The sequence below is a fragment of the Brassica napus genome, chromosome C9 (assembly GCF_020379485.1).
Source record: "Brassica napus cultivar Da-Ae chromosome C9, Da-Ae, whole genome shotgun sequence".
NCBI classification, from domain to species: Eukaryota; Viridiplantae; Streptophyta; class Magnoliopsida; order Brassicales; family Brassicaceae; genus Brassica; species Brassica napus.
In genome coordinates, this window is record NC_063452.1 from 16,507,915 (window position 1) to 16,523,198 (window position 15,284).

General features: G+C 31.9%; 1 protein-coding gene across 1 annotated transcript; it reads left to right on the plus strand.

Moving 5' to 3' along the window:
- Window positions 1-3,956: 3,956 nt before the first annotated feature.
- Window positions 3,957-12,682, plus strand: LOC106432082 (WAT1-related protein At1g60050). The gene is made up of 7 exons (XM_013872922.3): window positions 3,957-5,465; window positions 5,553-5,615; window positions 5,801-5,917; window positions 6,019-6,277; window positions 6,488-6,646; window positions 6,725-6,876; window positions 7,226-12,682. Exons 1-7 carry the CDS (start codon window positions 5,263-5,265, stop codon window positions 7,392-7,394), a joined length of 1,122 nt encoding a protein of 373 aa, XP_013728376.1. The 5' UTR covers window positions 3,957-5,262; the 3' UTR covers window positions 7,395-12,682.
- Window positions 12,683-15,284: the final 2,602 nt, after the last annotated feature.

Consider the following 15,284-nt stretch of genomic DNA (forward strand, 5'->3'; position numbering starts at 1 on the left):
GGCCCAACAAACCCAAGGGAGAATGTCTCCTGATCTTCCTGATGGAGGCAAACCGATAACTTTCCTAAACTCCTTGATTGCATCCTTTAAATTCTTGTATGTGGCTATGTGAACCACTCTGTGGGTTGGGATTAGCTCCCAAACCTTTCGCGCATAAGGGCAGAAGAAAAAAAAGTATGCATTGCAGTTTCTACAGCTTGACATCTCTTGAAAACGGCTTCTGATTGAATACCTCTACGTTGCAGATTTGCTCCTAATGGTAGAGCGTTCTGAGTAATTGACCAGAGGAACTCTCATAGTTTCGGGTCGGTTTCTGAGTGATTGACCAGAGGAACTTGCATAAATTATACTTACCTAAACTCTCATAATTCTATATGTGTATCACAGTAATAAAAGATTTTTTTCATTCTAACATTAAAAGACCTAAAATATTTGATTAAGTATGGTTCGATTCAATTGAAATTAAAATGACTTTTAACCAACATCAATAATAGACAAACTGTATATTAATTATGTTTTCCACTAAATGGTTTTCAAATATTTTTCGAGAAAACATGCATCGTGTATTGCGTACTATGATTTGTTTAATTCTCTTGTGATTTTTTCTTTATTTCTCTACGGTGTAAGTTCAGATTTTAGAATAAACGTTTGACAGCTGAAGAACCTTACTCATAATACAAAGACAATTTGCTATGTATTATGCTGAAGAACCTTTGAATAGTAATCGATAGAGCCAATATCATTTATTAGTTTTCAATGTATGCGTTTAGTTTTGATCAAAACGTTACCTACGAAATCTATATTACATATTTGCGTTATCATAATATCATTACTTTATAATCATGAGGATTGTTGGTGTTTTTTGTATGAAGAAATGTTATATTGGGTCGTAAATAATTTGGTATGTATGTATTAATATCCTAGAGATAGATAATATTACACAAAGGTTTGGCTAAACTCTTTTGTAATGATGACAAATCGACAATTAAAGGGCTAAAAGATTGACATACAAGCGTTGTATTATAGTGGTTAAGGTTTAAAGGCTTCTACATCCAGATCTAGTGTTTGAATCCCAGAATATGAAATTTATTGCAGATTAAACATTGTAAGGGGTCCAGATTTCAATTCCAGAGAAAGCAATTTATTAAACAATTATGCAGACTACGAAAAAAATGTCAATTTATTAAACAATTATGCAGACTACGAAAAAAATGTTTACAAGGGATCTTCAACATAGTGCAAGTAAATCCAGTCATGCGTGGATCTTCATATGACGGCTCTGGTGATGCAGTTAGTCGTAGATCCTCATAAAGCAGGTAATATTGTCGGTTGTCGAATCGTTTATGTAATCTTTATCATAATTATAAAATCATAATAAATCAGCGTTAAAAAATAAAGTCATTTTGTAATTAATACAAAATTAAGGTTACAACTTATTAAAAGATACTCGATTAGTATATTAACACAATATTTTTATGTATCCATAATATATATAGATGATATTCTGTTTTTTTTTTCCTTAAAGAAAAAAAAAAAGTCCCCGAATCAAAAAAATTATACAGATTTGTATACGATAGGTGAAGAAGAGCTGGAAAGGCAAATATAATATTTGGAGTGGATTTTGTCAGAGACAGCAACTATATATTTATAATTGGTTAGCATTTTTTTCCCATTGTTCAAGTTTTCAGAAAATAAAATCGGAAAGATAATTTCATTTTGTTCAAATGTTTTCTATTTACTAGATAGCCAAAATAACATTATTAATTCAGATTTATAGTTTTAAAAATTATTTAAAATAATATGTTGTTATATTATATTGGATATTAAAACAATTTATCCTCTCTGGAAAAGTGAGAAAATTATTTATTCATTGTTAATAATCAGAATGTGGGCTCATTTCTCCGAATTCCAACTATATTATTTAACTCTTTTTATATAAAATAAATCTCTCTGCACGAAAATCAAATTTATAATTTTTTAATTTGAAAATTTGAAAATTTCAAATTTATGATTTTCAAGTTCCTATGTTTTTAGTACCAAGAGTTTAACGACTATTTTTCTTTTGTTAGTTTTTTGTATAACTATCGTATTTTTATTTTGTGTTATTTATAGCTTGAATTAGGTATGGACATTCGGGTCCTCGGTTCGGGTTTGGATCAGGTCTTGTCAGGTCCAGATTTTTTGGATCTTAGATATTAGGATTCAATAGGGTAATTAGAACTTATCGGTTCGGGTAATCTCGGATCCTGATCGGTTCGAATCCAGTTGACTAGGAACCGATAATACACACTATTTTTTTGTTCCTAAAAGTTTCGGGTCAGTTTCGGGTATTTAGGACTCGAAAACCCAAAAATACCCTAAATCTGTAAATACCCGAAAACCCCTAAAAATACCCTAAAATATTCAAATACCCAAACAATATCCAAAATCTTACCAAAAATCTGACCCAAAGACCCGGAAACTACCCATGATTAAATCCGATTACCCAAATTATATATCTAAAATTTTATCCAAAACTCAAAACCATACCCGAAAACTCGAACCCAAAACTTAAAAAAAATATCTGTAGTACCAAAAAGATACCAAAACACCCATATATACCTAATAAAAAAAGGGCATTTTGAGTATTCCATCGAATTTTGGGTTCGCTTTGGATCGGATCCAAAACCCTCATATCCTCCACAATAAAATCTAATGGAGTAAAATGGCATTACTTGTACCCAATCCAAATCAGTTTTTTAATCGGTTCTTGCTGGGTTTTTTTAGTCCGGATAAAATGCTCAGGCCTAGCATTCAAATTCTAAATTTGTATGCGTAATTATGGCGCATGGATTGAAAATGTCATCTAATAGAAAATGGAAAGCACGACACATTATAAAACCACGTAATTATTTGTGTATAGCTAATCTAATTTTTTTTTCTTAGCATCTCATGAATTTAACCGATAGCTTTCTTAAATTTAAAATAGCCATGAACACAGCCATGAACACTCACTTAAGAATTTTACAAAGGGTGCGCAAAACATAGCTACCGCCTAATATTCCTATGGCTGTGTAATGAAATAAATCCTAAAGAAAATTCGACTTGACCACTAATGTTTGAAGATCGATAGGCATTGGTTTGGAGTCGGTTTTTGCAACTCGTTCTTGATATTCTTTTATATCTAGTCTATACTTTATCATCTTCTAAATGACAATCCAATCGTTCTTGATATTCTTTTATATCTAGTCTATACTTTATCATCTTGTAAATGACAATCCAATCTTTATCAATAAATTAAAAATTTCATCAAAAAAGTCCTAACGAAATCATAAAATGTGCAATACTTCTTTTCCACATCATAATCCGTACCTATATTTTTATTCTTAGCCTGTTTAAAAAAAATTGTGAAGACTGTTACAGATTACTAGATAATATATTTTCCTTTTTCTTCTTCGGCCTCACCATCGTGGGAATGTTGCAAATGTCGTCACCATTAATCCCAACATTAATAACCAGGTGACGTTTCATTCTCCCAACTGCTACGTCAAAAGAAATGCGACTCTTATCGATCAAGAAAAAATCAAAGTCTTAACATTATTTTATCTAGACCTTTTCTTGTTATAAAACAATGGTTTGAAAGACCAATATTGAGATTAGGGCTTTCGTATTGTTTTATTTCAGAACTTCACTCTTCAACCTCTGCCTATATAAGTGATGTTTTGTCTATGTATCTGAGTATCTCTCTAGTCACGTAATTAATAATTCGATCTATTATATAGTATCAGTGATTTGCTTCAGTAAACCTGTAATATGTTCCCATTGTAAATATATTGTTTTCTTCGATTATGACAAACAAACCCAATTACCTATTTTATAAAAAGACTAACATAATTTCGTAATGACTTTAAAAAGAACCTTTCATATAAAATTACAGCTTGATTTTTTTAAACTGTAGATTAAGGTTGGTCTTGCATAAATTAGTAATTCAACACTTTTTAATTGAGGTCCCAGTTTTTTTTCCCAAAAAATGGCATTCTAACGAATAATTCAGGCCAAACTTGGATTAGGCAGTGTATACGTTTTTTTCGGGTTAGTCCACTATTTAGTATTAAGGGTGTTGTTATTGAGTTCGACCAGATTAGTCGATATGCCTTATAAAAAAATCAGAGAAAACAAAAATTATTTGTTTTAAACATGAATATTTGCATTAGTATTTTGTCCACTAATTAAAACAATCGATACATCAACAACTCCAAGGTTTTGTTTGTTTAGAAAAATGCTTCAGATAATTTATTTAATAATGTTTTGTATATATAACTAGTTTTTACTATATGTTTTTTTCCAATAAAAGGCTACTCCAGCCTAAGAAGAATCCGAGTCCGCTACATTAATCATAGCTGATGACGTACTTCTACAAGCACAACTTGTCAGCCATTGTGTTTTTTTCTTTTAGAATGTGTGGGATTGTAAAGTTTGGGAAGAAACGCTTACATCGCAAAAACTACTTCCATATATGTAGTGAACGTCGGTTATTGTGTTGTTGTAGACACCATCTTCACCAATTGAAAACAATCTATTGCAAACACCACTTCTGAAAATTGTAGGGTCTTCATGCATTTCATTGCCTAAATCAACGCTTCACATTAAGCATGTAATATGCTTAATGTGATAGACTTCTACGGTGGCTCCCATCAATATGTTTTTAATAATATTAATATGAAAACCCTATTAGTTAGTATATATAAAGCTCATTAGTTTGCGTAGAATGTGGTTTATAAACTTTTGATATATTTTTACATTTCTTTTCATAACCAGAATATGTAAGACCAAAAACCAGACTAATTTCCAGAGAACCTGTTTGTGATAAATCTTTTAGCAAATATAATTTAAACATAAGGTCATGTTCTTATGCCGTCCAACAAAATTATTCATATATTATAAGCGTAAGAGCTGAGGCGCATGAACTATTAGCTTTATCTCCTCCCGAAAGGTTAATCAATGACTCCCTCTCTCCACGTCTACATAAACCCTCTTTTTCATTTGGCCTTCCACTCATATGCAAACAAACATATATAAATATAAAATGAAGCCACAAAAGTATTGCATTACAACATAACCCTAACACAGTTGTATGTCGACTTAGTCTCTCATCTTCCCCGAGAAAGAGAGAGAGAGAGACAAAAAACGACTTTTATTGGCCTATACATATTTCGGATATACCTTTTGCCGATCCTCAGCCGTGCATTATCGATATATATCAATAAGCTGCAAACACAAAATATGGGATTAATGGAGGCAAGATGGGAAAACATAGTTCCATTTATAGCTATGGCATTGATGGAGGCATGTACCATAGCACTCACCATCTTGGCTAAGACCGCATTAACCGGTGGCATGAGCCCTTTTGTGTTCATCGTCTATACCAATGCTCTTGGCTCTCTCCTTCTCCTCCCTTACTCGTTCTTCTTCCATAGAGATGAAAGGTAATAAACGTGCATGATATCTACATGTGTGCGTCTTTCTTAATTTGAGATGTTTTATGATGATATTTATGTCTAAATCGTTTATAGGGACGACGAACCGTTCCTCACGAAGCCTTCCGTTGTTCGTATCTTCCTACTCGGGTTTACAGGGTTAGTTTAAATCTCTATTACTAGTTCTATGTATATCATACATGCAATTAAATGTTATATGTCTCTGTTCTTATTTCTCACATATACTGAACAAAAACGAAATAAATTGAGACCATCTTAGTTTTTTTGTAATGCAATAATTATAATAGAGTTTAGACGTTTTAATTAATTATTTTCTTGAACAGGGTGTTTCTGTACCAAAACTTGGCATTTTTGGGGCTAAGTTATAGCTCTCCAATTGTGGTATGTGCCATGGGCTTGCAATCACCTGCTTTCTCCTTTTTGCTCTCTATTGCTCTTGGGTAAACTGATATCTTTCACCTCGAATTTAACTTTTTATTACTCTAAATTATAATAAACAATTTTCTTTGATTTTAATATATCTGGAATATAAAATAATCAGGGAAGGAGGGTTAGGGTGGGAATGTAAGAGAACAAGAGGAAGAGTGATAGGCACGTTGATATGCTTCACAGGAGCCTTTGTAGAAGTTATTTACTTAGGCCCTTTTATTAGACCTTCTCCTTCTTCTTCTCCAAACTCCAATTTCCTCACTACAATCTCACACTACTTGACTTTCTTCAAGAACTCTGACAATTGGGCTCTCGGCTCACTCTTTCTAGCATGTGCCACACTCTCAATCTCCATCTGGAATATCATACAGGTAACTTAATTAACGTCTCAAAATTTTTTAAAAATCTTATTCATTGTATTTGAATATACATGTGCGTATGATACGATCAGTTCTTATGTGGTCCATATAAGTTTCTAATATTTTTTCTGCTAACTATATAAGTTTATAATTTGTATATTCTTTTGTATATCTATACAAGTTTCTAATTTGTATATCTTTTGTTGGTTTTTGGTATATCAGTTGGACACCGTACAGAAATATCCTCAAGTGATGAAAGTAGTGTCTGCCTATAGCTTAGCTGGGACACTACAATGTGCAATCTTCTCAGCGTTCATGGAGCCAGACTTAAGTGCATGGAAACTCGAACTTAACATGGATTTCTATCTTATTATTGCCACGGTACATATAAATGATTTTATATCATATGTACTCCTTGATTTGGGATTCTCTAAAGTTAATATATATTTTTATATATAGGGTATATTTGGGAGCATAATAAGAACAAGTGTTCAAGTGAAGTGTTCAAAAATGAAAGGGCCTTATTATGTGCCATTATTTAAGCCATTTGGGATCCTTTGGGCTTCCATTTTCGGCACAAGCTTCTTTGTCAATAGTCTTCACTATGGAAGGTAAGTTACAAATTTTATATAAATTACAAAGAAAATCCCCATTACATTATTGATAACGGTTCCTATTTTAATTTCAAGTTTGTCTTTTCAATATAGTATTCGGTTTGGATATTTTGTCTTAGAAGTATCATATAGAAATGCTTCAAAATGAATCAAACATGGTATGTTTGATATTGTTGTGGTTCTAATCCAGATTTTAGCTTAATCTTTTTGTAGTTTTGGTTTAGTTTTGATTTTCAGGTTATAATTTGATTGTTTAGATTTAAAATAAGTAAAACAGTTGAATTTTATTTGGTTTTCCTATTAATTGTTGATTTTCTGTTTATTATGTTGAACTTCTTGTGAACAGTGTGTTAGGAGCGGCAATAGCAGGAACCGGATATCTATTGATAATGTGGAGTCAAGTTCAAAGAGATGTTCAGAAGGATATGGTGGAGGAAAAAGTTAATCATCAGTTGGATTCAGATGATCAGATAACGCCACTTTTGCTCGGAAATGGTGATGTCGATCAAGTTTAATCCAAAAGGATTGTTTGCAGATTAGTTATAATGTGTGTGTATATTAAATATGAAGGGTAAGTAAATCGAAAGAATAAACAAAAAAAGGTATACCGTGAAAGAACATATATATATTATATATTGAACTCTTGTTGTAGTTCTTTCTTTATTTGCAAGGAATGTATCAAAAAGTCTATAAATTTTAAGGGGATTATGAGTTATACTTTTGATTATTTTATTTTTTTGGTGGCAACCTCGAGTGTGGAGGATTAGTGAATATATGTCAGTAAGCTGAAACCACTTAAAGGTACATCAATTTGGGTCTCACAATAGTCTACTCCGAAAATTGGTTCATGATCTATCCTGGTTACAAAAGAAAATAAATCATTTACTAATGAAGGACAGCTTACACATCTTCTTGTATTATTTTGTCTTCCTAGAACAATATATATACATATATATAGAGAGAGATAAATACAGGGTATTAAAAACAATTAATTAGTTCTTAGGAGTATAAACAAATCGTACCAAAAATACTTACACAATCAAACTTAGGAAGTTGTGTGTTTTCTTTTAGTATTTCTGGCCATGATTAACGTTGCTTGAAGTGTCTACTGGTTAAGGAGATTATGATGTTAAGAAAATGTTGTACAATAAATAAAACTTTGTATTTTTTTCTTTGGAAATTGAAGCAACTTGGGCCACCATCGCGTAGAGGAGCAGGCCGCGGTCCACGACCAATGAGACCGCCAATTGGAGAGTGAGATGGACCGATAAATTGTCTGATTTGATCGGTCCATCCATTTGTGAAATAAATTTTTTGATCCAGTTTAGTTTGGTTGAACCAGTTTGGTTTAACCTGCTATTTATATGTTCTTAAGGCCAAAAACCTAATTCATTTCCTTTTTTGTTAAGAACACTTTGTAAACTTTATAATTTTATAATTTGTAAGCATTTTCTTCATAGATTCTTGTGTTTATTGTGATTATCTTTCAATCTACAGTGTTTATTCTAAACTTAACATGTGTTTAGTGATTTATACGCTGATTAGCGAGTAATCACTTGTTAGATTCATGGATAAGGTAAATTAGGCTGATTTAGTAAAGATTTAAGATGATTAGTGCTTAATATATATAATTCTTACTTAACTGGTGTGTTTTATGCTAGATTAAGATTGATAAATCATGAATCTAGTTCATAGGCTGTTTCATGTCCGGTAGGTGCTCGATTCTGTCTGGACCGTTTCAATAAACTATTTAACCCACGGACATCATTCAGTCTTCTATCAAAACGGAAAATCCCTTATTTTTCCTTCTGGTGGTATTAAAGCACGAGATCACATGATTTTGATATGATCACTTATGCACGAGTGAAATGTTTCAAACCACAACCCATTAGCAACAATTATTTCTAGCCTAAACAAGACCACTTGCTCAGCCCTAATTCTCTTCCAAGAGAAAAAGCCTCTTGAGTGTGGCAGGTCACAGAGACTGCCTTCAAAAAAGGTATATTCTGAGAATTATGTCGGTTCAGCAATACCTGCCAAACATGTTTGTGTTTTAACTTATATGTGTCTCCATAGACAACTTACATACAAGATACATATGTCAATAAAGGTTTTTATACGAGAAACAACTTCACTCTCTAATTCATTTTTTCTTAAAACAATGCAAGCCCTCCATTCCCATGACCCGTAGGAGCTTCTAAACAGTAGTTGGTATAGATCTCCGACTGAGCTTGCCGGAGAACAAAGTTGTCGGGACTTTTTATCTCTGAGAGGAATATTACGTCAGGAGGAATATGTCTATATATCTCCCTCCATCTTTGAACTGTCAAGAGATTATCCAAATCTTAACAATCCTAATTCGTAATTTTTAAGGAACTAAACTTGGTGGATTCCAAAAATCCACTGTTTTCTTCACTGTTGATGGAATAATTTGACACGTATGCTGTCCACCAGCAGAACTTTCTCCACGTTACATGGGATATTCTGTCCACCCCTTGAGGCTTTAACTTTCTCCTTACTGCAAGGGATGGTGACAGAAGTCACCTTTCTTTTAGGAGATCCATGAACTTGTGCAATCTTTCTTTTCTTTGAACTTGATCCTTGAAGTCCAACATGAGGCGTGGGTAGTTTCTTCTTTGCTAGAGGTCTGCCCAGACATTTCTTACCAGGGACTATACCCCAATCACTTATTGATGCCATGACAACATTTTCCACAAGTTCTAAGCTTTTATACACATATAATCTGTACTGCTCTCGAGAATGCACCACAGTAAGATGTCTGCTGCTTTGTCCTTCAAATTCCGCAGCAGTCGCTCTTGCATGCAGTATCTTCCATTTCTCCATTTTCTTCAGCAAACCTTACTTTTTCTCTTTCCGCAACGCTCTCCGTTAGATCAGCACATCTTACATACTAGATCATAACTTACCTAAGCTCTTCCTTATCTTAACCAAAGCTCCTTTTAAGTTCTCTTCTTGGATGCGGGATAAAATTCTTGATACTGAGAATTCTGAAACCAGCCTTTTAGGCTCCATAACCTATGTCGCAGTTTCTCGAGTAAATATCCTTGGGCAAGGCTTTTGTCCCTTCTCTCAACTATGTCTTTGCTAAACAGATCCACCAAATGAGCGGCTCTTCTCTCAGTTTCAACCCATCTAGAGGAGTGATTATGATATTAAGATGATTTTCCAGTCAACACTATATGGTCATAAGACCTTGAGACCGAACAATGATACGCATCACCTCTAGTATGTCAATAAGGCTGAGATTCCCATCTTCCATCAAGCCTAGCATCCACACGATCATCATGTTTCCTTATAGGACCACGCCTACTCCCCATACAACCTTTTTCTAGCTCTCCTCGTGAGAGAATCTGACTGTTAGAGTTTCTGGTACCAGCCGTTTTTCTTGAGCCTCCGTTGTAGACTCCCATTTCAAGAGAATGACCATCCACTTTGCAAGGTCTATTATCAAGGACCTTTTGCTAGTCTAGCGGTCCTGGCAGGAAGCGGAGGAAGCATCAGCTTCCGGCCGTTTTTAAAATAGATAAATTATCGGCCTTCGCTTTTACAAAAGTCTCATTAGTTCAACCGGTAAAAGATGCAGAGTAAGTAAGTTTGCCGTTCATGGATTCGATTTTCTGTAGCTACAATTTTTTTCCTTGTTTTCGTAATTAATTCTGGCCCAAAATGTTTTTAAGCTTCCGGCCCAATGGGTTTTTACAAGTTTCAGGGCCGGACCTCTCTCCATCATCTGCAAACTGAAACGGAAAGCAACCTTGACCTAGGTCCACCCTTATTGATGTTGAGCTACACTTCCTGATCAGACATTCCCGGTGAACACAACAGCCAAGGCGGTAAAATTTTATAAACTTTCGACTTTGGATAAAACCCACGTGAAAAAAAAAGTTTTTAACGTACCTTTTTCCACGCATCAATTTCTTTTTATAATCCAGTTATTCTGTTAAGACAATTATAGAAAATCTTCACAAACGTATACTGGCTCAGTATGTGTAAAAATTGAGTTACAGCATCAATATCTTCATTTTCTCAAAAAATAAAGAACATCAATATCTTCATTGTAAATACTCCTTTCCCTCCGTTCTCGAAAATAAGATTTTCTAGATTTTATTCTTATTTCAAAAAGATAGATTTTCTATATTTTTGAAATACTTTTGTATACTTTTGAGAAACATTAATTACAAATATTTGAATTGATTATATTTAATTGGTAGAAAGTAATTGGAAAGTGTAAAGAAAAATAAGTAATAAATTAAGCTGTAAACATTTATTATATTTTTAATAAGCGTGAAATCTCTAGAAAATCTTACTTTCGGGAACGGGGTATAAAATTGGGAATATTTGGCAGAAGAGTATTTTGTCCCCATTCCTGACGTTTGCTAACAACTTGAGCATAAAGCAAAGCAGACATAACGAAACAATATCATTGGGGCATGCATAGATAAAAACATCTACGGTTCGGAAAACAAAGAAAGATGATTACACCTCACCTGAACTTTACTTGTCGAATGATTATTCTTACTCAGCTTTGTATTCAAACCACACAAAAGTTAATTATTATTTTTTTTTGTTAAAGGGTTTCACAAAAGTTAATTATAATTTATATAGATACAATAAAATATACTACTAAAACAAATTAAATATATAGTGATTGATAGTGGATTAATAAAATTCGTGATGAGGATATTCCGGGTCGAATCCAACGACTACCCTAGTTTAGTCTCTGCGTAGCTACCTTTGTAATCAGAGTTTAAAGCATAATTATTTGAAACCACTTCTACTTTACTCTTATATAAAATATGTATTTATTTATACACACAACAATACAAAAAGTTATTAAAAACAAACAAACAATAATACAAAATGTTGGAGTGCATATCTGTTAGGATTGATAATTATATATACAATTAATACACATTGTATCATGTCATCAAATTATACATGATCAAAAGTTCAGTGAAGCTAAATCAACACTAAATAAATTGTTGTATTTTTTTTACTCAGTCAACTAATGTGACAATGAAAGTAGAATCTATTTTTAAACTTAACTTGGTTGTGGGTTGCGATGTTCAATTAAATCGATGTAGTGAACAAACTTGAATATGAAGTTACAATCGTCAAAGACATTTTTAAGTTGAGAAACAAATTAAAACCCTCCCAACACCTTCACATGGCGCACACACACTCTCTAGCCGTTGTATCAGATCATATGTACACACATGTCAACAAATTAATGTGTAAATATTAGCTAAATCCTCGGAATTTCAATTTGTTCTTTTGTTAAGTACTCCTATATATTTAATTATCCCAATATTTTTCACCTACAAGTCCAAGATGCTCTGGAAAGTAGCTGGTTTTGTTTGTGTTTAACGAAAGTAAGAGATTATTATAATTTACGATGTTGGGTGGATGAAGAACAAAAAGACATATTTTGCGATCCAAAATCTTGATTGCTTGCGTGTTGGTCGCTGTACAAGCGTAAACGTGATTATCCGTATATAGGCAAATCTGAATTTTAACTTTAGTTATTAATCTTTTTTACGAAAAAATTGAAGAAAATTAATTAATGAGATATTAGGTAGGGTCGTGGGGATGTATGTATCTCAGGAGCACCCTTTTTAATTTTAAATTTTTCACCAAAAAAAATTTTAAGTTTAGTTTTAATTTTTGTTGTTCCAATTTTTATTATGATTTGAAGGACAAACTTAATCACTATTCATGAGTCATTCTTTACTATACATTCTTTGTTATTCTAACATCATTACTAATTAATAAAAATATACATTCTTTGTTATTCTTACATCATTTTAAAATATACTCATTCCGTTCTATTAAGATAGACTTTTTAGAAAAAAAAATTGTTTGACAAAGATGTATTTTTTGTGTTTTCTATGAAAAATTGTAAACTTCAAGAAAATTAATTGACTTTATTGAATTACTATTGGTTAAAAGTTATTGAAAATTGAAAATTACATAAAACGATACATTTATTATGGTAGTTTAATGTGTTTTCTTAATATGTGTGAAAATACTAAAAAGTCTATCTTTTTGAAATGGATGAAGTATTAATTTTAATTTGTTATCTTATTAAGTTTCTAATTTTAATTTCTTAGTATGTTACACATATTGAAATTGCTCTATGCTCTTATATATAACGGAAACATTTCGGATTTTCACTTGCTTATTTATTTTTTAAAGTGTGTATTTCATAATATATATATAAACAACTCACAAAATTACCTAGGAATAATTTTTGATGGATAATTCACACACTTTACAAATTGTCTGTTAATAACTCCGATAGATTTTAATCTTCAACCAAAATTCTAATAAAACCCCTTAGTTTAATAATAAAATTCATTAACCAAACATTTATAACGGAATTAACTCTTCGTGTACTTTTAAACCATAAATAGTTTATAAATTTAATAGATCAACAAATGGTAAATTATTTTAGTTCATTTTAAAAATAAGTTTTTCTTGGTTTCACCCCTAGAGTGAACATGTAAGTTCATCGACCAATAGGATCTAGTTGTTTAATATTTAATATCTTGAAAAAAACAAAATAATAAAATTTTGTCAAGTTATATTATGTTTTTAAAGTAAATAAAAATAGTAATAATTACCAAAAAATATTTTTAATATTTAGTTTTAATATTTATGATTTATAGTTTATGATTTACCCAAAGGTTTAGATTTTACCCAATGGTTTAGATTTTAGAATTTAAGATTTAGTATTTTACTGACAACGTTAACAATATTAAAAAATAAATTTGGTAACTACTATTTATTTTTATTTATTTTAAAATCATAATATAACTTGACAAATTTTTATTATTATTTTAAAATAAAAGATATTGAATTTGAAATAACTAAATCATATTGGTTGATCAAACCCAAGAAAAACTCTTTTAAAATAGGATCCTAACCTTGACACTATTTCGCTGATAAATCATTTTTAATGTCAAAATCATATTTCATTTATGAAGTCATAGAGGGGATACAAACATGAAATTAAAAAGACAACATTATGATCACTACTACAAGTTAAACGAATGAACCAAATTGTGTGGTAGTCTGATTGGTTCTACTAGATGAAAAATCTGTGTTGTTGGTCTATACTATGGATCATTTTTCAGTTGTAAATTACTAGTTCTACATGTGGTTAGACAGCGTGGATCTCTAAAGTAACCATGTTTGCTTATCATCGGCAGGCCAGTCCACAGAAACAGAATTAATCAGACTTCAACTTGGATATTTCTTATCGTTTATTTATTAATAGAGAAACATTCTAAAGAAGTAATCTTTGAAGTGTAATTTATTTACAACTATACCATGCTGAAATGGCATATTCACAATGCTTCTCACACTAATTAATTTATTCCCCATTCTTTACTAGACTAATTACGATATATGCCACTCTCATTCAAGATCCACATACAGCCGTATTGCTATATTACTATATACTTAGATAGTTGACTATTTTGCATAACGAACCAACTAAAAACGGAGTATAAGAAACATACGTAATTATCAGTTTATCCATTTTTTATATTCTGGTCTGCCTGCAAAACAAAAGAACACATACATGGTTGACACACGTAAACAATGTAATTATAATCAAGTTGCTTTGGTCTAGTGGTATACGAACTCCAGCTGGAAGTGTCCGCTCCTGGGTTCGAGCCTTGGCCACTGCGGAATTTACATGTGGGCTGCAGCACCCGAGACCGAAGACCGTTACACGGTGAGCCACATGGTGACGCCCTGGCAGCGTTCGTGCTCACTTCGATCTCTAGTCTGTACTACATCGGTGGGGCCAGGATACTCGGTTAGCAAAAAAAAAAAAAAAACAATGTAATTATATGATAGTCAACTATTATATACTATCTAAGTAATCTACTGAATCATATCATTTTTGATATTTCGTATTGTTTATTTTCTATTCACGAATTGATATGATAATTATAATATTATACGTATAATATATTTTATAAGTTTAGGGAAATATTTTACACAAACATATATAATACATAGTCAATCATGTGTATAAAAACCATGTGTACCATTTTATGTCTTCTCCAATAACCATGTGTAATATTTTTTTTCAATTATACTGAGCTCGGTTATGATCACCACATTATATAATTACATTGTTTACCATATTATCTGGTTATATAATTAGTCTTTCGTTATATCATTGTTTAAAATTTTGAAAACCCAAACCAAAATCATTATTTAAAAAATGTTCAAACCAAATTACCACAAATCAGTTTTTTATGGAAACCCAAACCAGATTTTTAGTGCTTAACCCAAACCAAAATAAAATAGAACGGATACTAGCAAAAATAATCATACGAAATTGAAATTATGGTTAAGGGATTCCTTAG